At 61.0% G+C, this 20,653-nt stretch overlaps 1 protein-coding gene across 3 annotated transcripts in view; it reads left to right on the top strand.

The window, feature by feature from the left end:
* The first annotated feature begins 1,123 nt into the window (after window positions 1-1,123).
* The window catches only part of NRBP2 (nuclear receptor binding protein 2), a 45,375-nt gene continuing 25,845 nt past the window's right edge, over window positions 1,124-20,653 (top strand). For all 3 annotated transcript variants that reach the window (XM_053952518.1, XM_053952509.1, XM_053952528.1), the window contains exons 1-2: window positions 1,124-1,484; window positions 17,616-17,738. In XM_053952518.1, coding sequence (XP_053808493.1) covers window positions 1,368-1,484; window positions 17,616-17,738 — 240 coding nt within the window. In that variant the 5' untranslated portion in view covers window positions 1,124-1,367. The remainder of the gene's footprint in view (window positions 1,485-17,615; window positions 17,739-20,653) is intronic.

Here is a 20,653-nt window from a genome sequence, read left to right on the forward strand (position 1 = left end):
CCCACCGTGGGAGCTCGTGGCACCTGGCACAGAGCACGGTGGTGTGACGGGGGCTGGATGGGTGCCGGGAGGTGGCCGTGGCCCGGGGGGCGATGATGGGGGGGCTTTGGCCAGGGCCAGCTCGGGGTCACACTGGCAGCGGGGGCTCGCCCAGGTGGGCTCAGACACGGGGCTGCAGCTGGAGGCACCATCTACCCTGGTGCCGCAGTCAGAGCAGCCCAGGTGGTGGCCCAGCGGGACCTGGTGGTGGCCCACACCAGGAAACACCTCCTGCTCCCTTCTCCGGTGCCAGGGCCGGGATGTTGTGTACCATACCTGGAGTGCACTTCCCCGTGTCACCTCGCCCAGAGCCACCCTCGCCGTGGTCCTCTCGGTTAACCGCGGCGCCCAGAGCAGCCGCAGCCCGGAGGGGGAGGACGAGCCCAAACCCCGCCAGGCGCCAGTACAGCACGGAAGAAGGGTGGGACAACGGACGGTCGGGCTAAAAGTAACTGGAGACGGCCAGAAAAAGAAAAAAAAGAAAAAAAAAAAAAACCTCGCCTAACGAGCCAGAAACTTCCCATGGAATGAAAACATCTGTTGGGCGCCGGGTGGGGGCCGCTCCAGACCTTTCGGGGTGCCCAGGGCCCGGCGAGGGGGGTCCGGCAGAGGTCCAGCCCCCGGCAGTGGCGCGGAGCAGGGGCTGCTCGGGAAGATGCCGCGGTGGCCCGGGCACGTCCAGGGACGACTGCGGGGAGCGGGCAGAGCCCCCCGAGATGGGGCTGGAGGGGGCAGCGGCCGGGGGGAGGCTGGGCAAGGCAGCACCAGCGGCACGGGACGGGCCCGGGAACGGGGCTCCGAGGGGTGGGACAAGCCCCGGGGCCCCGGGAGGGGGCAACCGGCGGCTGCTGGGGGGGAGGACACGGACACGCACCGGGCGGCCCCGGGGCGGGTCGAGCCCGGCGGCGCATCCCGGTGCGGGGTACGGGGGCTGCCGGGGGTGCGGGAGCTGCCGGGGGTGCGGGAGCTGCCGGGGGTGCCGGGGCCCCTCCCGGCGGGGCGGGGCGTGCGCGGCCGCACGTCCGGAGCGGGGCGGGACGAGACCGGGCCGGCCCCGCGCGGCACCGGCAGAGCGCGGTGGGGCTCGGGGCGGTGCAGAGCCGTGCGGTGCCGCTTGGCTCGGCTCGGCTCCGTTTCGCTCCCTCCGGCTCGGTTCCGGTTCGGTTCGCTTCGGTTCGGCGCGCATCGGCTCGGCTCGACGTGATTCAGAGCGGCTCGTGGTCGGATCGGAGCGGATCGGATCGGATCTAAGCGGATCGGGTCGGACTAGAGCTCGGCGGAGCCCGGCAGATTCCGGCACAGCCCGCAGAGCGCGGTTCGCGGCGGGGATGGCGGTGCCGGAGCCGGACGCGCGGCTGGCGCAGGAGAAGGAGGAGGAGAGCGAGGAGGAGAGCGAGGTGCTGGAGGAGAGTCCCTGCGGTCGCTGGCAGAAGCGCCGCGAGCAGGTGGGAGCCGGGCGCGGCGGGTCGGGAATGCCGGAGGGCGGCCATGGAACGCCGGGAGATGGGATGCGGATGCCGGGGAATGGGGATGGGGACGCCGCCGCCGGGCCCTGCGGGGCCCCGGGCTGTGCGGGGCACGGGCAGCGCCCGCAGGTGCCCGGGCACGGCGATGGCCGCGGCCGGAGGGCGATGCGGGGAGCGGCTCCGCGGGGAGCGAGTCCCCGGGGACGGCCGGAGGCGCGGGGAGCCGGGCTCGGTCACGCCCGGGTCGGGCTGTGCTGGTGAGGAAAGCCGAGCTCGCCTTGTCTCGGTGGGGGAAGCCGAGCTCGCCTTGTCTCGGTGCGGGAAGCCGAGCCCGCCTGGTCTCGGTGGGGGAAGCCGAGCTCGCCTGGTCTCGGTGCGGGAAGCCGAGCTCGCCTGGTCTCGGTGGGGGAAGCCGAACCCGCCTGGTCTCGGTGGGGGAAGCCGAGCTCGCCTGGTCTTGGTGGGGGAAGCCGAGCTCGCCCGGTCTCGGTGCGGGAAGCCGAGCTCGCCTGGTCTCGGTGAGGGAAGCCGAGCTCGCCCTGTCTCGGTGCGGAGCCCGCCTGGTCTCGGTGCGGGAAGCCGAGCTCACCATGTCTCGGTGCGGGAAGCCGAGCTCGCCTGGTCTCGGTGCGGGAAGCCGAGCTCGCCTGGTCTCGGTGCGGGAAGCCGAGCTCACCCTGTCTCGGTGCCGAGCTCGCCCGGTCTCGGTGCGGGAAGCCGAGCTCGCCTGGTCTCGGTGCGGGAAGCCGAGCTCGCCCGGTCTCGGTGCCGAGCTCGCCTGGTCTCGGTGGGGGAAGCCGAGCCCGCCTGGTCTCGGTGCGGGAAGCCGAGCTCGCCCTGTCTCGGTGCCAAGCTCGCCCGGTCTCGGTGCGGGAAGCCGAGCTCGCCCGGTCTCGGTGCGGGAAGCCGAGCTCGCCTGGTCTCGGTGCGGGAAGCCGAGCTCGCCCGGTCTCGGTGCGGGCTGTGCCGGTGCGGGGACCGGGCTCACCGTGCCCAGGTGCGCGGGCTCCGGACTCGCCGTGCCGGGTGTCGGGAGCCGATCTCATCGTGCTCCGGTGCGGCTGCTGCTGGGGGGTGCACCGTGCCCTGCTCTGGGGTGTCTGGAGCAGGAGTCGGGCTCTCCGTGTCCCGGTGCCGGGTGCTGGAAGCCGGGCTCATCGAGCCCCGTTGGGAGGGCCCGGGAGCTGGGCTCGCCGTGCCCCGGTGTGGGAAGCCCCTGCGCGGAGGGCCGGGCTGTGCTCCGGGGCAGTCCGGGCCCGTCCCGCGGCTCCGATGCCCGTGGGACCAGCGGTGCCGGGCTGCCGACAGCCGCCCCGCGGGGCCGCTGGAGGCTCCCGGGGGGTTCTGCTGGTCGGGGTCCCGGAGCTGTGCCCGGTGACAGCCTCGCAGGTCGCGGCATGGTGACCCCGGGGCGCTGGCCCGGGGCTCCTGCGGGAACGGGGACTTGCCGGGTCACTGGTGGGGTGTCGGGGCTGCCCTCAGAGCCCGCCCCCAGGGCTGGAGGGCACGGTTCCCCCTCTCCAGAGAAGGGGGTTAGTTCACTTCAGCTCATCTTCCTCCGCCAGGGTGCAGCATCAGGAGCGCCTCCCCAAAACTGGGGCTGGAGTCACCCTGTCTCTGCCAGGGAGCAGAGCCGGCGGGTGAATCCTGACCCCAGGCCGGGGCTGGGGGACAGACACGCCGCAGGCACTGCCGGAGGGGAAAAGGCCCATCCAAGGCCACACCCTTTATGTGCCCCTTATCTCCCCTCTCCCCGGTTAACTGCTCGGCCTGCGGCTGCATTTTCCTGCCTGAATTCCCATCCTGGGCTTCCCTGAGATCCTGATAACCTGCTCCTGGCTGATAACTGGCTCCTGGCTGATAAGCTGCTCTGCCAGCGCCGTCAGCACCTGCCCTTCTGTCCCTCGGTGCTGCCAGGTGCTTCCACACCCACACACCCCTTCCCCCCCGTTCCTGCTCCCTCCCCCTCTCTGGAAGACACCTTCCCCGCACCAGGGTGCCTGACCCTGACCTTGACTCTCATGAAATGGAGGACACTGAGGAGCTGGAGCGTGTTCAGAGACAGGAATAGAACTGGGAAGGTCTGGGGCACCAGGAGCAGCTGGGGGAGCTGGGAAGGGGCTCAGCCTGGAGAAGAGGAGGCTCAGGAGGGACCTTGTGGCTCTGCACAGCTCCTGACAGGAGGGGACAGCCGGGGGAGGTCGGGCTCTGCTCCAGGGAACAGGGACAGGAGGAGAGGGAACGGCCAGGGGAGGTTTGGGTGGGATATTGTGAAAATTCCTTCAGTCTGTCCTGGCCAAACAGCGATGTTTAATGGTGAGGGTTTCAATGCTGACTTGGTGCAGGAGCTGCCGTGCCCGGACCTGGCCCAGGGGGGTTCTCCCTCCTGTGCAGGCCTGGGAGAAGCGGGAACCTCCCAGTGCCATCTCCACACAAGCGCTTCGGGTCTCGGTGCCGTGCTCTCCATCCCCGGGGATCTTCCAGCTGGAGCAGTGGGAAGGGAGGGTTGGCCTTCCCAAGGGCAGCACAGCTGTTCCAGGAGAGCCGGGGTGGCAGGAAGGCTCCCTGATTGCCGAGTGGAGGAAGTTTTGTGCCGGAGCTGTGGTTGTGCACATCCACAGATGCTTCGTGACGTGCCGGAAGGAGCCGGGCGCTGGAGATCCACTCTCCTCTCGCTGCCCTCAGCTCTGCCGGGCTTTGTGCCCACAGGGAGCTTCCCTCGCTCTGCTGAAGATCCATTGCCGTTATTTATTTCCCTGATCACCTTGTCGGAGAGTCCAGCCCTGTGTGGGACCCTGGGAGCTGTGCCCGATCTCTGGTTTGGAGGGCAGGGCCATCAGGGTGGCACTGTCCTGCTGGGCAGAGCGTGAACTGGGAGCCTGGAATGCTGGTGGAGCACAGGCGGGTGTCCTGCAGGACCCGGGGGGCTCAGCCTGGAGAAAAGGAGGCTCTGGGGGGATCTTCTGGCTCTGCACAACTCCCTGACAGGAGGGGGCAGCCAGGTGGGGGTCAGGCTGTGCTCTCAGGAAACAGCGGGACACGGGCAAACGGCCTCAAGTTGTGCCAGGGGAGGTTTAGGTGGGATATTGGGAAAATTCCTCCTGGAAAGGGCAGTGGAGTCCCCACCCGGGGGGAGATTTCCCATCCCTGTGGGTGTGGTGCCTGGGGACGTGGGTTGGTGGTGGCCTTGGCACTGCTGGGACAGCATGGACTCAGTGGCTCAGAGGCTTTTCCAGCCCAAACCATTCCATGGTTCCAAGGTTCTGCAGACTGAAAGCGATATATTGACACTATTGTGCATTGATGGTGTGGACACAAGGGCTGCACCTTGTTTTCACACACAGGGCTCTGCTGGGCCTGCCCTGCCCCCGGGAAGAATCTCCCTTCCCAGCCTCCTCGGCCTATTTGTGATCCTTTATTCCTCAGGGATGTGGAGTCACAGGGCGGCAGCAGCAGTTCAGGAAACAGGAGCCCTTGGACAAGGTGTGAGGAGAAGCAGCTCCACGGCCCCTGTGGTGTGACAGTCCCAGCCCAGCCCTGCCCTGCCCCTCTCAGAGCTCTCCTGTTGTTTGTGAACTGCTGCTGGCACAGAATTTTCCACGTGGGAGCACCGGGGCTCTTTCAGCCTTGCCTTGATGACCTCATTTGCTTTTCCCACCCACCCTGGGGAGTGTGGGCAGAAGGGGGAAGAGACTTGGTTTTCTGCTTTTGTGAAAAGTTTTGTGCCTCTGCTGCGTGAGCGGGGCTGCGGTGAGCCCCAGCAGCTCGTGCTGGGCTCAGTCTGGTTTGTCCCTGCTGCTTTGGGTTCCCAAAGCCTCGATCTGCCCGGGGAAGCTGGGGGCTGTGACCAGCAGGTGTTTGCTGCTCACCACTGCTGGCCCCAGCACGTTCATCTCTCCAACGTCCTGGGGTCAGGCTGTGATTTCCACACCCTCCCCTTCACCTCTCCCACCCGTCCCCACCTGTCAGTTCTGGCCATGGTGCTCCCCGTGGAATGCCCTTGACCAGCTCTGGGCTCCTGCAGGCCTTCCCTAGGGATGAGAGTGCTGTGGCAGAGCTCAGCCGTGGCTCATGGACGGACCTTTGGAGCTGTTCCTATCATCTAGTCCTCTAAGCCACCCTGGAGTTGTCCCTTGCTCGTGATTCTGCTGCTGCTTCCAGTGTGGGATTTGCTTTGGAGCAGCCTTGGAGTTGACTGAGGGAAGGGATGGGGCATCCAGAGGGACCTGGACAGGCTGGGGAGGTGGGGCCGAGCGATCCTCGTGCACCTGGGCCAGGCCCCAGCACAGACACAGGGTGGGAGGAGTGGCTGGAGGGAATCCCTGGGCTGCTGGGAAGGGCTGGGCACGCCCCAAAACCCCCCGTGCTCCCCCAGCAGGAAAGGAGGGGGGGATTCTGCCCCTGTGCTCAGGTGAGACCCCACCTGCAGAGCTGCCCCAGCCCTGGGGACACAGCAGGAGGACCTGGAGCTGCTGGAGAGAGCCCAGAGGAGCCCCAGAGCTGCTCCAGGGCTGGAGCCAGGCTGGGAGAGCTGGGGGTGCTCACCTGGAGACGAGAAGGATCCAGGGAGAGCTCAGAGCCCTTCCGGGGCCTAAAGGGGCTCCAGGAGAGCTGGGAAGGACGTGGGGCAAGGCATGGAGGGACAGGACACAGGGAATGGCTTCCCACTGCCAGCGGGCAGGGATGGGTGGGATATCGGGAAGGAATTCCTGGTTTGGCCCTGGCACGGCACGGGGAGCCCAGAGAAGCTGTGCCTGCCCTTGGATCCCTGGAGGTTTTCCAGGCCAGGCTGGATGGGGCTTGGAGCATCCTGGGCTAGAGAGAGGTGTCCCTGCCCGTGCCACAGGGTGGGACTGGGGGGTCTTGAAGGTCCCTTCCCACCCAAACCATCCTGGGACGCTCCAGTTCCGACTCTGAGCTTTAACTCATCCAGCAGGGTGAAAGGAGGGAAAGAGGGAAACAGGAGCGTAAATGCAGGGGAGAAGTGCTGAAGCAGCGTTCAAGGAAAACAAAGTGGTGTTAAAAGTCAGCAACAGGGGGAGGTTTTGGGGTGTTTCCCTAGGTTCCCACAGGTCAGAGAACGAAAACAAAACACGGAAAAAGAGTGTAAGCGCTGGAATCCCGTGAGGTGCAGGGGGTTCCCATTTTTAGGCATTAATGAGGTTTGCACTTGGCAGCAGGATCCCGGTTCCATGGTGGATGACTTGGGAAGGCTCCAACTGTGCAATATCTGCCACGGGGTTATTTTTAAAAGCTGCTTTGTTGCCAGCCATCCCCGGGGATCTGGGCTGGGAGTGTGAGGAGCTTTTCCAGCGCAGAGGGATCAGCTGCAGGACTTGGCTCCCTCTTTTCCTGCCATCTCTTTTGTTCCTGCCTCTCTCTGCTTTTGTTTGCCGTGGGTGAACTTTGCAGGGTGAGTTTGGGGTGACCCTGCCAAGCTCAGCTGATCTCGCAGGTGAACTTCCAAGACTTTTGGGTCAATATCCAAGAATTCAGGGTGATATCCTACAATTTAGGGTTAATATCCAAGAATTCAGGGTGATATCCAAAAATGTAGGGTTAATATCCAAGAATTCAGGGTGATATCCTAGAATTTAGGGTTAATATCCAAGAATTCAGGGTGATATCCAAAAATGTAGGGTTAATATCCAAGAATTCAGGATGATATCCTAGAATTTGGGGTTAATACCCAAGAATTTAGGGTTAATATCCTAGAATTTGGGGTTAATATCCAAGAATTCAGGGTTAATATCCTAGAATTTGGGGTTAATATCCAAGAATTTAGGATGGCATTCAAGGATTTAGGGTTAATATCCAAGAATTTAGGATGACATTCAAGGATTTAGGGTTAATATCCAAGAATTTTGGCTAATATCCAAGACTTTAGGGTTAATAGCCAAGAATTTAGGGTTAATATCCAAGACTTTAGGACAGTGAAGGCTTCCCCCTGACTGTGCTCTGAACAGGGGTTTTGGGGTGCCCCAGAGGCTTCTAGTGAAGGGCAAACCGAAAGGAAATGGAGCCCTAGTGGAAAGCTCACCAGCAGATAAATGCTGCTGGAAGCAGACAGTGGAGCTCTGTCCCCAGCACGTGCTCCGGGGGTCTGGCAAGGAACAAGCCCTGGCCGTGCCAGATTTAGAGTCCTCCCCATCAGCCTCCGAGCTGGCGTGGGCGGAGCGGGGCCCGCTGTGGATGGTGCCTCGGGGCTGCTCTCCCCGTGCCACGTTCTCCATTTCACGGAGCCTTTAATCCTCCGGGACCTTACCCGGCCACAACAATCCCGTGCCTTGTTCTCGCTGCTGGGGAGGGGGCTGACGTCAGCCTGCCGTGAGGCTTCAGTGCAGGAGCTCGTGGTTTGTCATGCAGGAACACGCTCCTCTATCCCCATCCATGCTCTGCAAGGAGAGCCTGGCTGCAGCTCCTTTATCCCGTCCCTGTTTTGTGTGGGAATTCCAGGCTGCAGCTCCTTTATCCCGTCCCTGTTTTGTGTGGGAATTCCAGGCTGCAGCTCCTTTATCCCGTCCCTGTTTTGTATGGGAATTCCAGGCTGCAGCTCCTTTATCCCGTCCCTGTTTTGTGTGGGAATTCCAGGCTGCAGCTCCTTTATCCCGTCCCTGTTTTGTGTGGGAATTCCAGGCTGCAGCTCCTTTATCCCGTCCCTGTTTTGTGTGGGAATTCCAGGCTGCAGCTCCTTTATCCCGTCCCTGTTTTGTGTGGGAATTCCAGGCTGCGGCTCCTTTATCCCATCCGTGTCCTGCACGGGAATTCCAGGCTGCAGCTCCTTTATCCCATCCGTGTCCTGCGCGGGAATTCCAGGCTGCAGCTCCTTTATCCCGTCCCTGTTTTGTGTGGGAATTCCAGGCTGCGGCTCCTTTATCCCATCCGTGTCCTGCACGGGAATTCCTGGCTGCAGCTCCTTTATCCCGTCCCTGTTTTGTGTGGGAATTCCAGGCTGCGGCTCCTTTATCCCATCCGTGTCCTGCATGGGAATTCCTGGCTGCAGCTCCTTTATCCCGTCCCTGTTTTGTATGGGAATTCCAGGCTGCGGCTCCTTTATCCCATCCCTGTTTTGTATGGGAATTCCAGGCTGCAGCTCCTTTATCCTGTCCCTGTTTTGTATGGGAATTCCTGGCTGCAGCTCCTTTATCCCGTCCCTGTTTTGTATGGGAATTCCAGGCTGCGGCTCCTTTATCCCATCCGTGTCCTGCACGGGAATTCCAGGCTGCAGCTCCTTTATCCCATCCCTGTTTTGTATGGGAATTCCAGGCTGCAGCTCCTTTATCCTGTCCCTGTTTTGTATGGGAATTCCAGGCTGCAGCTCCTTTATCCCATCGCTGCCCTGCATAGGAATTCCTGGCTGCAGCTCCTTAATCCCATTCCTATTCTCCATGGGAATTCCAGGCTGCAGCTCCTTTATCCCATCCCTGTCCTGTACAGGAATTCCAGGCTACAGGTCCTTTATCCCATCCCTGTCCTGCATGGGAATTCCTGGCTGCAGCTCCTTAGTCCCATTCCTATTGTCCATGAGAATTCCAGGCTGCAGCTCCTTTATCCCATCCCTGTCCTGCACAGAAATTTCAGGCTACAGCTCCTTTATCCTGTCCCTGTCCTGCACAGAAATTTCAGGCTACAGCTCCTTTATCCCATCCCTGTCCTGCACAGGAATTCCAGGCTGCAGCTCCTTTATCCCATCCCTGTCCTGTACAGGAATTCCAAGCTGCAGCTCCTTAATCCCATTCCTATTCTCCATGGGAATTCCAGGCTGCAGCTCCTTTATTCCATCCCTGTCCTGCACGGGAATTCCAGGCTGCATCCCGGTGCTCCCTGCCTGCTCCAGGGCCGTACCTGTCTCCTGACTCCTCCTTTTCCCAAACGGATGCAGCTCCTCAGCTCCCAGCCCATTCCTTCTGTGCTCCCCCCGCCCGAAGTGTGACAATTCCTGGCATTTGCCATGGTTTTTTTTCCCTTTCCTGTCTTTATCCGAGCTGTTTTTTGGCCCTTTCCCTCTCTTTCCCAAGGGGGTGGTTTTGTTGGCAGTGCCCGAGTTGCAGCCGGCTCCCGCCCCGTCTGTGCCCCTCGGCTCCTTCCTCCTTTTCCTCTGCTGTGACCGGAGACCTTGGCAGTCCCTGCGGGTTTTGTGCTCCCTGCTGGGCCGGGGGTGTCCCAGGCCGGATGAAGGGCCTGGACATTCCTGGCTATTCCTCCTGCTGGAATGCTGTGGCTCAGCTCCGCACTGAGCAGTGCACGGCAAACCCGGGGCTGAGCTTCCCGCAGGGCTGACAGGCTGCTCCCGAGGGTTTCCTTGGCTTTCCTGGAGCAAGGGACACGGAAATCAGACCGAATTCCTCCGAGCCGGGCTGATTCCTGCTGGTCCCTGCTCCTGCCTGGCCCATGGAGGCCGCTGGGCTGGGATGCTCTTCCAGCCCAGCCTGGTGTGTCCTGTGCAGCGGGATGGGGCACAGCATTCCCATGGTATGGGGCACAGCATTCCCATGGGACACAGCATTCCCACGGGACACAGCATTCCCATGGTATGGGGCACAGCAGTCCCATGGGGCACAGCATTCCCATGGTATGGGACACAGCATTCCCATGGGGCACAGCATTCCTGTGGGATAGGGCACAGTGTGCCCAGGGATGGGGGAAAGCATTGCCATGGAATGGGGCACAGCATTCCCATGGGATGGGGCACAGCATTCCCATGGGATAGGGCACAGCGTGCCCAGGGATGAGGCAAACCATTCCCATGGGATGGGGCACAGCATTCCCATGGGGCACAGCATTACCGTGGGATAGGGCACAGCGTGCCCAGGGATGGGGGAAAGCATTCCCATGGAATGGGGCACAGCATTCCCATGGGATAGGGCACAGCGTGCCCAGGGATGAGGCAAACCATTCCCATGGGATGGGGCACAACATTCCCATGGGGCACAGCATTACCGTGGGATAGGGCACAGCGTGCCCAGGGATGGGGGAAAGCATTCCCATGGCATGGGGCACAGCATTCCCATGGGATGAAATACAGGATGCCCAGGGATGGGATGCCACCTGCTCATCCTCTCCCTGGGCATCTGCTGCTCCCACCTTCATCCCCAACCCCTCTGGGCTCCACTCGCCCGGTGCAGGCTGGCACTGGGATCCTCTCCCTGCCCTCCCTGATCCTGCAGAGCCCGTTTCCTGGAAAAGGGGGCTGGGCTTGGGTGACCCCAGGTTTGTGTCACCTCCCCAGACTGTGCTGGGCTGGGGTGGCCCCAGGTTTGTGTCACCTCCCCAGGCTGTGCTGGGCTCGGGTGGCCCCAGGTTTGTGTCACCTCCCCAGGCTGTGCTGGGCTGGGTGACCCCAGGTTTGTGTCACCTCCCCAGGCTGGGCTTGGGTGACCCCAGGTTTGTGTCACCTCCCCAGGCTGTGCTGGGGTGGCCCCGGGTTTGTGTCACCTCCCCAGGCTGTGCTGTGCTGGGGTGACCCCAGGTTTCTGTCACCTCCCCAGGCTGTGCTGGGGTGACCCCAGGTTTGTGTCACCTCCCCAGGCTGTGCTGGGCTTGGGTGACCCCAGGTTTGTGTCACCTCCCCAGGCTGTACTGGGCTGGGTGACCCCAGGTTTGTGTCACCTCCCCAGGCTGTACTGGGCTGGGTGACCCCAGGTTTGTGTCACCTCCCCAGGCTGGGCTGGCCCGGGGTGACCCCAGGTTTGTGTCACCTCCCCAGGCTGTGCTGGCCCGGGGTGGCCCCGGGCTCGTGTCCCCTCCCGGGCCATGCAGGGCCTGGGGGTAAAGCAAACATTGCTGCCCGCTCCGGCTGCAGGCGTGGGCAGGGAACGGCTTCTCCCAGGAAATAACAGCCCTGGCGCTGCCCCGTGCAGGATCTCTCCTGGCTCTGCTCGGGCCAGTGGAAAAATACTCCTCTGTCCCCTTGCCGCGGCAGGGGCCGGAGAACAGGGATCGCAGTGTTCGCTTGGACAGGAGGGCAGGGCAGGGCAGGGCAGGGCAGCCGTGGGCACGGAGGGAAGCAGAGGCTTCCAGCCCTCCCACCGTGGGCAGGGGCAGCTCCCGAGATCCTGCCGGGAGAGGCAGGGTCCCTGTCTGCTGGCATGGCACAGGGACCCCTGGGCTGCTGGGGCTGCCAAGCAGGAATCTCCTGGGAAGGGACAGTGGCTTCCCACTGCCAGAGAGCAGTGCTCGATATGGGATGGATGGGATTTTGGGAAGGAATTCCTCCCCGTGAGGGTGATGGGGTGTTGCAATGGGAGCAGTGCTCGATATGGGATGGATGGGATTTTGGGAAGGAATTCCTCCCCGTGAGGGTGGTGGGGTGTTGCAATGGGAGCAGTGCTCGATATGGGATGGATGGGATTTTGGGAAGGAATTCCTCCCTGGGAGGGTGGTGGGGTGTTGCAGTGGGAGCAGTGCTCGATATGGGATGGATGGGATTTTGGGAAGGAATTCCTCCCCGTGAGGGTGATGGGGTGTTGCAGTGGAATTCCCAGAGCAGCTGTGGCTGCCCCTGGATCCCTGGAAGTGTCGAAGGCCAGGTTGGAGGGTGCTTGGAGCCATCTGGGATGGTGAGATGTGTCCCTGCCATGGCAGAGGGTGAAACGAGGTGAACTTTGGGGTCCCTTCCCACCCACACCACCCGGACTTTGACAATTCTGTGACAGGGAGAGTTCCTGGAAAAGATCTGGGTGCCGTGGGTGCCCCTCCTGCCCCGTGTGGGGCAGCTCTGGCGCTGCCCGTCCCGCTGGGTTGTCCCTGACTCAGTTTCCCTGCCCGCTCTCCCAGGCACAGCCACGCACTGGGGTGCTTCTCCTGGGTGACTGGGCAGCCCTGCTGCTCTCTGCCCCAGCTCTGCTCCTCTCCCCATGCTCCAGGACGGAACTGGTCACCAGTGCCTGTGAGGGGCAGCACGGCAGAGCCCGCCCTGTGCCTCCCTGCCCTCGGCGGGGGCTCCTCGGCCAGGCAGGGCTGAGTCAGTGCTGAGCTCACGGGTTTGTGACAGACAGGATCAAATGCTTCACTGGAACCAAAATATTTTCCATCCCGCGCCTTCCCCTCACCTGCTGGTTGTGTAACAGGATGGCGAGGACAGAACAGGTTTGTCTGGCACCGCCGATTCCAGGGCAGAGCCGCGGGGCCGGGGCCGTCCCCAGCCCTGGGGGCTCCTGCCCGGGCACAGCTACTGCCAGCCGAGGGACAGCCTCTGTCCTGGCTTGGGGCTGCTGCTGCTGCTGCCAGTCCCCTCGCTGGGGACAGAGGGCTGCGGGTGGCCCTGCTGCCCCAGGATGGGGCCCCTGGAGCAGGAGCTGGGAGCCTGGAGCGTGCTCCCAGCTCGGGACAGGGGGTGTGACAGTCCCTTAGCCGGGCACGGCAAGGCACAGGAGGTCGGTGACCCCCCCACCTCCGGGGCCCGCGGGCTCTGCCCGTGCTGCCACTCCCCGTCCCTGACCCTTGGGGACCTGCAGGACACAGCTCAGGTGTCCCTGACTGGGGCCTCGGCCCTCTCAGCTCCCTTTTTTCCTTTCCCGTGTTTTCTGAAGCGATTTCTGTGTTGCAACAGCCGCCCCTGCCCTGCCTGGGGCCACAGCCGGGGACGGCGGGGCACAGCCTCGGGCAGGGCCGGGGGACACGGGGTTTGGGGGGCACGGGTGGCTCAGGGCCAGCAGCCCCCGGGGGCTCCCCCCGTCCCTGCTGCCCGCGGGCTGCCCCCGTGTCCCGCCAGGATCCGGACGCTGTCACCCCCCGCTCGCGGGACAGGGGGTGGACAGGCCGGGCTGGCCTTTCCTCCGCAGAGGTTTTGTGTTCGCCACTCGGCCCCGTGCTCCCCCAAATCCGCCCGTGCCCAGCACCAAATGCCCTGGTGGCACAAAGGACTGGAATAACCGCTGCACGCCGTGAGTGGAGAATCATGGAATGCTTCGGGTGGGAAGGGACCTCACAGCCCCCCCGCCATGGGAGCAAAACCTCCTCTCCCCGTTATTCCCGGCCCCATCCCCCGGCTGCTCTCCCAGCCCCGCAGCCGCATCCCTGAGCCCGTTCCCGTGCCTGGCTCAGCCCTGGCTAACGAGAAAAGCTCACAAGGGAGCGATTGCTTGGAAGCTGCAACCCGATCTTTGCTAAAGCCGCCCTGCCCCGTCCCCAGCGGCCGCTCCGGGCGCCGGCCGAGCGCTCCCGGCAGCGGCGGCGCTCCCGGCACGGCGCCGGTGCCGCGCGGTGCGCACCGAGCAGCGCACGGAGCTGCACAACGGGAGCGGGATGAGCCCCGGGGGATGAACCCCGGGGGATGAACCCCGGGGGATGAACCCCGGAGACCTGCGCCGCCGCATTTTGTCCCAGTCAGGCTGTGCGGAAAATGCCGCGTTTATTTATTATTTATTTATGGAGGCGAGGCCGGCGCTCGGAGCGGGAGCAGCCGGTGGGGATCGGCTTTGTTCTCACTCGGCACAAGACGGAGCACGTCCGTGTCCGCACGGGGCGGGGAAGGGTCCGGAGGTCACGTTCTGGAGCCTCCCGGCAGATCCTGGCAGAGGTCCCACTGCTGGGTTCATCCCTCTGCTGGGTTCATCCCTCTGCTGGGTTCATCCCACTGCTGGGGTTCATCCCACTGCTGGGGCTCATCCCACTGGCCAGGTTTGGGGCTCATCCCACTGCTGGGTTCATCCCTCTGCTGGGTTCATCCCTCTGCTGGGTTCATCCCACTGGCCAGGTTTGGGGTTCACCCCACTGCTGGGGTCCATCCCACTGGCCAGGTTTGGGGTTCACCCCACTGCTGGGGTCCATCCCACTGCTCGGATCCTGGCAGATCCCATCACTGATCCCACTGCTGGGGCTTATCCCACTGCTGGGGTTCATCCCACTGCTGGGGTTCACCCCACTGCTGGGGCTCATCCCACTGGCCAGGTTTGGGGCTCATCCCACTGCTGGGGTCCATCCCACTGGCCAGGTTTGGGTTCACCCTACTGCTGGGGTCCGTCCCACTGGCCAGGTTTGTGGTTCACCCCACTGCTGGGGTCCATCCCACTGGCCAGGTTTGGGGTTCACCCCACTGCTGGGGTCCATCCCACTGCTCGGATCCTGGCAGATCCCATCACTGATCCCACTGCTGGGCTCCATCCCACTGGCCAGGTTTGGGTTCACCCTACTGCTGGGGTCCGTCCCACTGGCCAGGTTTGGGGTTCATCCCACTGCTGGGGTCCATCCCAGTGGCCAGGTTTGGGTTCACCCCACTGCTGGGGTCCGTCCCACTGGCCAGGTTTGGGGTCCATCCCACTGCTGGGGTCCATCCCACTGCTCGGATCCTGGCAGATCCCATCACTGATCCCACTGCTGGGGTCCATCCCACTGGCCAGGTTTGGAGTTCATCCCACTGCTGGGGCTCATCCCACTGCTGGGGTTGGGATCCCGGAGATCCACTGCCCGAGCCCTGGGTGCCGGAATGCCCCTCGGGCTTGGAAAGAGTTTGTTTGGAGCTGGGAGGGAGCGGGACGAGATGGGCCTTAAGGTACCGCCAACCCAAAGCTGTGATTCCAAGACGATTGCGTGATTGGCACTCTGGCTGTGTGCACTGGGATCACTGGGATCACTGGGAAGGCTGTGGCCCGTCCCTCGCAGGCCGTGCCGGGCTCTGTGCGGAGCCTGTGCCGGGCAGAAGGAGGAACAGAGGTGCTTTGTGTGCCCGCAGCATGGACTGGGCGTGACCCGCCTGGGCGTGCCCTGCTGACGAGCTGGGGGTGCTGAGCGCCCACGGCTGCCCCGAGCCCCGCAGGGACCGGCCCCGGACCGGCCAGTGGGATGGACCCCGAACCCGGGCACTGGGATGGACCCCGAACCGACCAGTGGGATGGACCCCAAACCCGGGCACTGGGATGGACCCCGAACCGACCAGTGGGATGGACCCCAAACACGGGCAGTGGGACGAGCCCCAGCAGTGGGATGAGCCCCAGCAGTGGGATGGACCCCAAACCCGGCCAGTGGGATGGACGCCAGCAGTGGGATGAGCCCCAGCAGTGGGATGAGCCTCAAACCTGGCCAGTGGAATGGACCCCAGCAGTGGGATGGACCCCAAACCCGGGCAGTGGGATGGACACAGCAGTGGGATGAGCCTCAAACCTGGCCAGTGGGATGAGCCCCAGCAGTGGGATGGACCCCAAATCCGGGCAGTGGAATGGACCCCAGCAGTGGGATGAGCCTCAAACCTGGCCAGTGGGATGGACCCCAAACCTGGTCAGTGGGATGAGCCCCAGCAGTGGGATGGACCCCAAACCCGGCCAGTGGGATGGACCCCAAACCCGGTCAGTGGGATAAACCCCAGCAGTGGGATGAACCCCAGCAGTGGGATGAGCCCCAGCAGTGTGATGAATCCCAGCAGTGGGATGAACCCCAGCAGTGGGATGAGCCCCGAGCCCAGAACCCTGGTAGTGGGACCAGCTCTGGCATCAGGACAAGCCCTGGCAGCAGGATGAGCCCCAAGCCCCAGCAGCAGCACACCACGTACCTGTACCTGCCCCGGGAGCAGCAGAACATTCCCCTTTTCCTCTGGCTTCCCGTTTTACCTGGCCTGGAGATGGGTCCTGCTGGTCATGGCTGCTCTGGGGAGCAGGAGGGCTCGTGCAGAATGTCACCTGTGGAGGTGACAGCTGCAGAGGTGACACCTGCAGAGGTGACACCCGCGGAGCTGCCCCGCACGGGGTCCTGGGATGGGGATCTGTGGCCTCGGGGGATGGGAAGTGCTTGGGCAGGTGCTGGGGCTGCAGCCAGGCTCCTCAGGGCATCCCAAGGTGATGTGGTGGCTTTGCTTTGTCCCAAGGTGATGTGGTGGCTTTGGTCTGTCCCGAAGTGATGTGGTGGCTTTGGTTTGTCCAGGGGTGATGTGGTGGCTTTGGTTTGTGCAGACGTGATGTGGTGGCTTTGGTCTGTCCAGGGGTGATGTGGTGGCTTTGGTTCATCCAGGGGTGATGTGGTGGCTTTGGTTCATCCAGGGGTGATGTGGTGGCTTTGGTTTGTCCAGGGGTGATGTGGTGGCTTTGGTTTGTGCAGACGTGATGTGGTGGCTTTGGTCTGTCCAGGGGTGATGTGGTGGCTTTGGTCTGTCCAGGGGTGATGTGGTGGCTTTGGTTCATCCAGGGGTGATGTGGTGGCTTTGGTTCATCCAGGGGTGATGTGGTGGCTTTGGTCTGTCCAGGGGTGATGTGGTGGCTTTGGTTCATCCAGGGGTGATGTGGTGGCTTTGGTTTGTCCAAGGGTGATGTGGTGGCTTTGCTTTGTCCCAAGGTGATGTGGTGGCTTTGGTTCATCCAGGGGTGATGTGGTGGCTTTGGTTCATCCAGGGGTGATGTGGTGGCTCTGATCTGTCCCAAGGTGATGTGGTGGCTTTGGTTTGTCCTGACCTTTCCCTGGACACGGTAGGTGTGGGTGGCTCCCCACGGCTGCTGGGACGGGGTGCAGGGAATGTCCCCAGCTGGATGTGGGAGCAGGGCCAGTGAGGAGCCACAGGGCCAGCTCAGGACCTGCTCAGGACCTGCTCTGAGGGGCTGCTTCTCCTGCTGCCTCCTGGCCCAGAGCTCCCACAGCACAGGCACTGCTGGGGATCCGCTCCATGCTCCACTTCCAGAGCCTCTTCCGTGGCACCTTCATTCCAAAAGGATTTATTTCTAACTCAGTGCCATTTGCCGTGGCGGGGAGTGTTGTAAGGGTGTTGTAAAAGTGTTGTAAGAGCGTGGAGACTCCGCTGCTCCTGGGCAGGAATCGGGTTTCAGGCTGGTTCATTTATTATTTTTTATGGATTTATTTGTGCATTTGCTCTGGGAAGCGTCGGTGCCAGTGGCTCTGGAGGCACTCACTGCTCTGCCGGTGGCACAGAGGTGATTGTGCAACAAGCTGAGGTCACAGTGCACCTCCCAGAGCAGTGGGTTCCCGTGGTCAGAAGCTCTCTGCATTTCCAGAAACGCTTGGAGGTGGGCCTGTGGGTAAACCAGTCAGACCGACCAGCAAGGTCTGGCTGATCAGGCCAGGATGGGCCATTCCTGGGCCAAAGAGAAAAGAAAATGTTTTTTTTTTTTTTTGGGAGTTGCCCATGCAGCAGGTGGTGCCAGCCTCCCCTGAAGCCTTGCCTGTCCCCAGGTGAACCAGGGGAACATGCCAGGCATCCAGAGCACCTTCCTGGCCATGGACACGGAGGAGGGTGTGGAGGTGGTGTGGAACGAGCTGCTCTTCACCGACAAGAAGGCCTTCAAAGCACACGAGGTGAGACCCCGAGAGCCCCCACACCCTCCTGGGCGGGGCACAGCCTGGCAGGACGGGCTCCTGCCCTCGGGCACTGGGCCTTCCTTGGCTGCTCCCTCAAAGGGAGCTCCTTTGGACCTCACACCAGTGTCCCTGGGGATCCCCAGTTCCTGGGGGTGCCCAGCCCCACCCCAGGAGCTTCTGCATGCCAGGGCTTTGCTCTTCACCAGTCCTGCCCCATCCCAGCACCTTCTGCATCCCAGGAGCTTCTTCCTCACCTGTCCTGCCCCATCCCAGCACCTTCTGCATCCCAGGAGCTTCCTCCTCACCTGTCCTGCCCCATCCCAGCACCTTCCTCCTCACCTGTCCTGCCCTGACGGGGCTCTCCCCCAGACTGGGGTGACCCCGAGAGGTGGAAAAGTCTCTCCTCCAACCCGGGCCTTCAAAGAAAGACTCAGCAGTCTTCAGTCGTCCAGTTTATTGTATGTTATCTAAAAGATTTTCTTCCTGAGCTGCTGCAGTTCTTTCAGCAGGTCAGACAGAGGCACACACACACACACTGACACTGACACTGACACACACTGACCTCCCAGGGGGCTGGTGCCATCTTTTATATCTCACATTACGTATTAAATGTTTATAGTTTTTCCCCAATGCCTATCACCTATATTGAACAGTGGCTTTCTACTCTAAACCAATCTGTGAGTGCCAACATGACCAAGAACATGGGGAATAGGAAGGAGAAAGAAGGAGGACAGGGCACGCCCAAATCCCTCCATCTTAGAACCTCTGACCCCCATGTACAAAACTCAGACCCCTCTGTACAAAGCCTAAACCCCCCCTGTACAGCACTCAAAGATTCTTCCTTTTACTTTGTGATTACTTCTATTATAATATCTAAACTTTTGTGATTTCTTGTTCTTCCTGCAAGGTTGGTAAATTGTTCCATGGATCAGATTCAAAGCCACAGGGGTTTCCAGCTGCCTGCCAGGGTCTCAGAGGCTTCTGACCTGGGCCTGGAACATCCAAGAGTGTCTGAGGGACACTTTGGGTTCCGACATCTCCCCCTCCTATTTGCACTAAAAAATCCTGCCTTGCCATTTTGTCCATGACCTGCCGAATGCACAGAGAAATGCACGGCAGAACAAGCAGAAGAACTAGAAGTCCTATAAGAATATAAAATGCTATTTTCAAAAGCTCCCTGCACAATGGTGAGAGACCAAAAAAGTTGATGAAATCATCCCACCGGTCTTGATTGGGTCACACCGATGCTGTCCAGACCCGCTGCCTCTGCCAAAGTCTCCCACACATTTCCCTTTGGTTGTCTCACGGGCAAATCTGCCCAATGGCCCAAGGCAACAGGCAAGAGAATGGAGCACATGAACACTCTCTGTCTGAAGCCCACGCCCATGTCCTCACTCTCTGTGAGAAACCTTGCAGTGCAGCAACACCCGAATGACACTCGAGTCCCAAGAAGAACCCCAAGTCTCTGAGTTGTCAGTCGTTGTCTGATGAGATGTTTGCAGCGTCGTTGTCTGCCTTCGTTTGCGTGCCTGTCTCTTTGCTTCTTGGATCTGCACCCAGTCAGGTTTCACGTGCCTTGCTGAAACCCCCCTCAGCCCTCGCCCTGTGGAGACACAAGCGAAACCCTTGCCCCAAGGGATTAATGTGAATGGGCCTTCGATTTGTCCTGTCTCTGGGTTTCAGGTCAGAACTAAAGGATTCTCCCTTAGTTTTGCTTGTGTGCTGCTCGTGGAGTGTCTGACAATTGGGGGCGTGGGCTCTGAGAAAGAGCCATTTAAAAAATTCAACACATACAGAGCTTTGTTCAGCCACATATAAGGTGTTGCACCTGCCTCCCCCCTTTTCTGTTTATCCATAAGGGATTTCAGGGTGTGATGTGTTCTTTCTATGATTGCTTGACCTGTGGGAGAATGAGGAATACTGAAAATGTGTTTGACTCCCCATTTTTTCACGAATTTGTCAAGCAAATTACACCTTGCCTGTGTAAGTTGGTCCATTATCTGTTTTTGTTTCTTGTGGCACCCCTAACAATGCAAATGCTTGTAAAAAGTGTCTGCAGGCATGTTCTGCGGCTTCCCCTGTATGTAATGATGCAAAAATCGCCCCTGAAAATGTGTCGACCGAAACATGGATGGTTTTGAGCCTCCCAGAAGATGGGTATTTTGTGACATCAGTTTGCCACAGCTGGAGACTCTGCAATCCTCTTGGATTGACTGCTCCTGTGGATGCAGGTGGCTGCACAAGCTGACAATCTGGGCAAGCACCGATGATTTCCCTCGCCTGGCTTTTTGAAAGGCGAAAGGACTCCCACAAAATGCTTGTGCATTTTGATGGAAAAATGCATGGCTCAATTTTGCTTGCTCGAAAACGTCTGGCAGTGTCTGCGAGATGGGCATTGTGAGCTTGTCCGCGTGAGCATTCCCTTCTGCTAAAAACCCTGGAAGTGAGGAATGCGCCCTGATGTGTGTAACAAAGTATTTGTGTTCCCTGTTTTCTAGGATTGTTCTCATGCATGATAAATATGAATATAAAATTTCATTATCTGCATGCTTTAAAAGTGATCCCTCCAATCGTTTGACCACATTTGCAACATATGCTGAATCTGTGATCAGATTGAGAGGTTCCTGAAATAACTGAAAATCCCTGACCACTGCTGCCAATTCTACAATTTGCAGGAATTGCAATTCTACAATTTGCAGGAATTCACCACTGCAGGTGGTGAACCCTGCACTGTTTTGGTATCTGATTCCCATTCCCCTGTTTTTGGGTTTTGCCATGTGATCACTCCCAAATGGGATCATTTGTTTTCCAAGTCAGTTTCAGAGTGGTGAGTGCCACAGTGACCCCTGTTAAAAATCCAACTCCAATTTCAGTCCCCACTGTGCTCAGAGGTCTCTTCCCCACACTGTGAT

The sequence above is a fragment of the Vidua chalybeata genome, chromosome 1, assembly GCF_026979565.1.
Source record: "Vidua chalybeata isolate OUT-0048 chromosome 1, bVidCha1 merged haplotype, whole genome shotgun sequence".
Classification (NCBI taxonomy): Eukaryota; Metazoa; Chordata; class Aves; order Passeriformes; family Viduidae; genus Vidua; species Vidua chalybeata.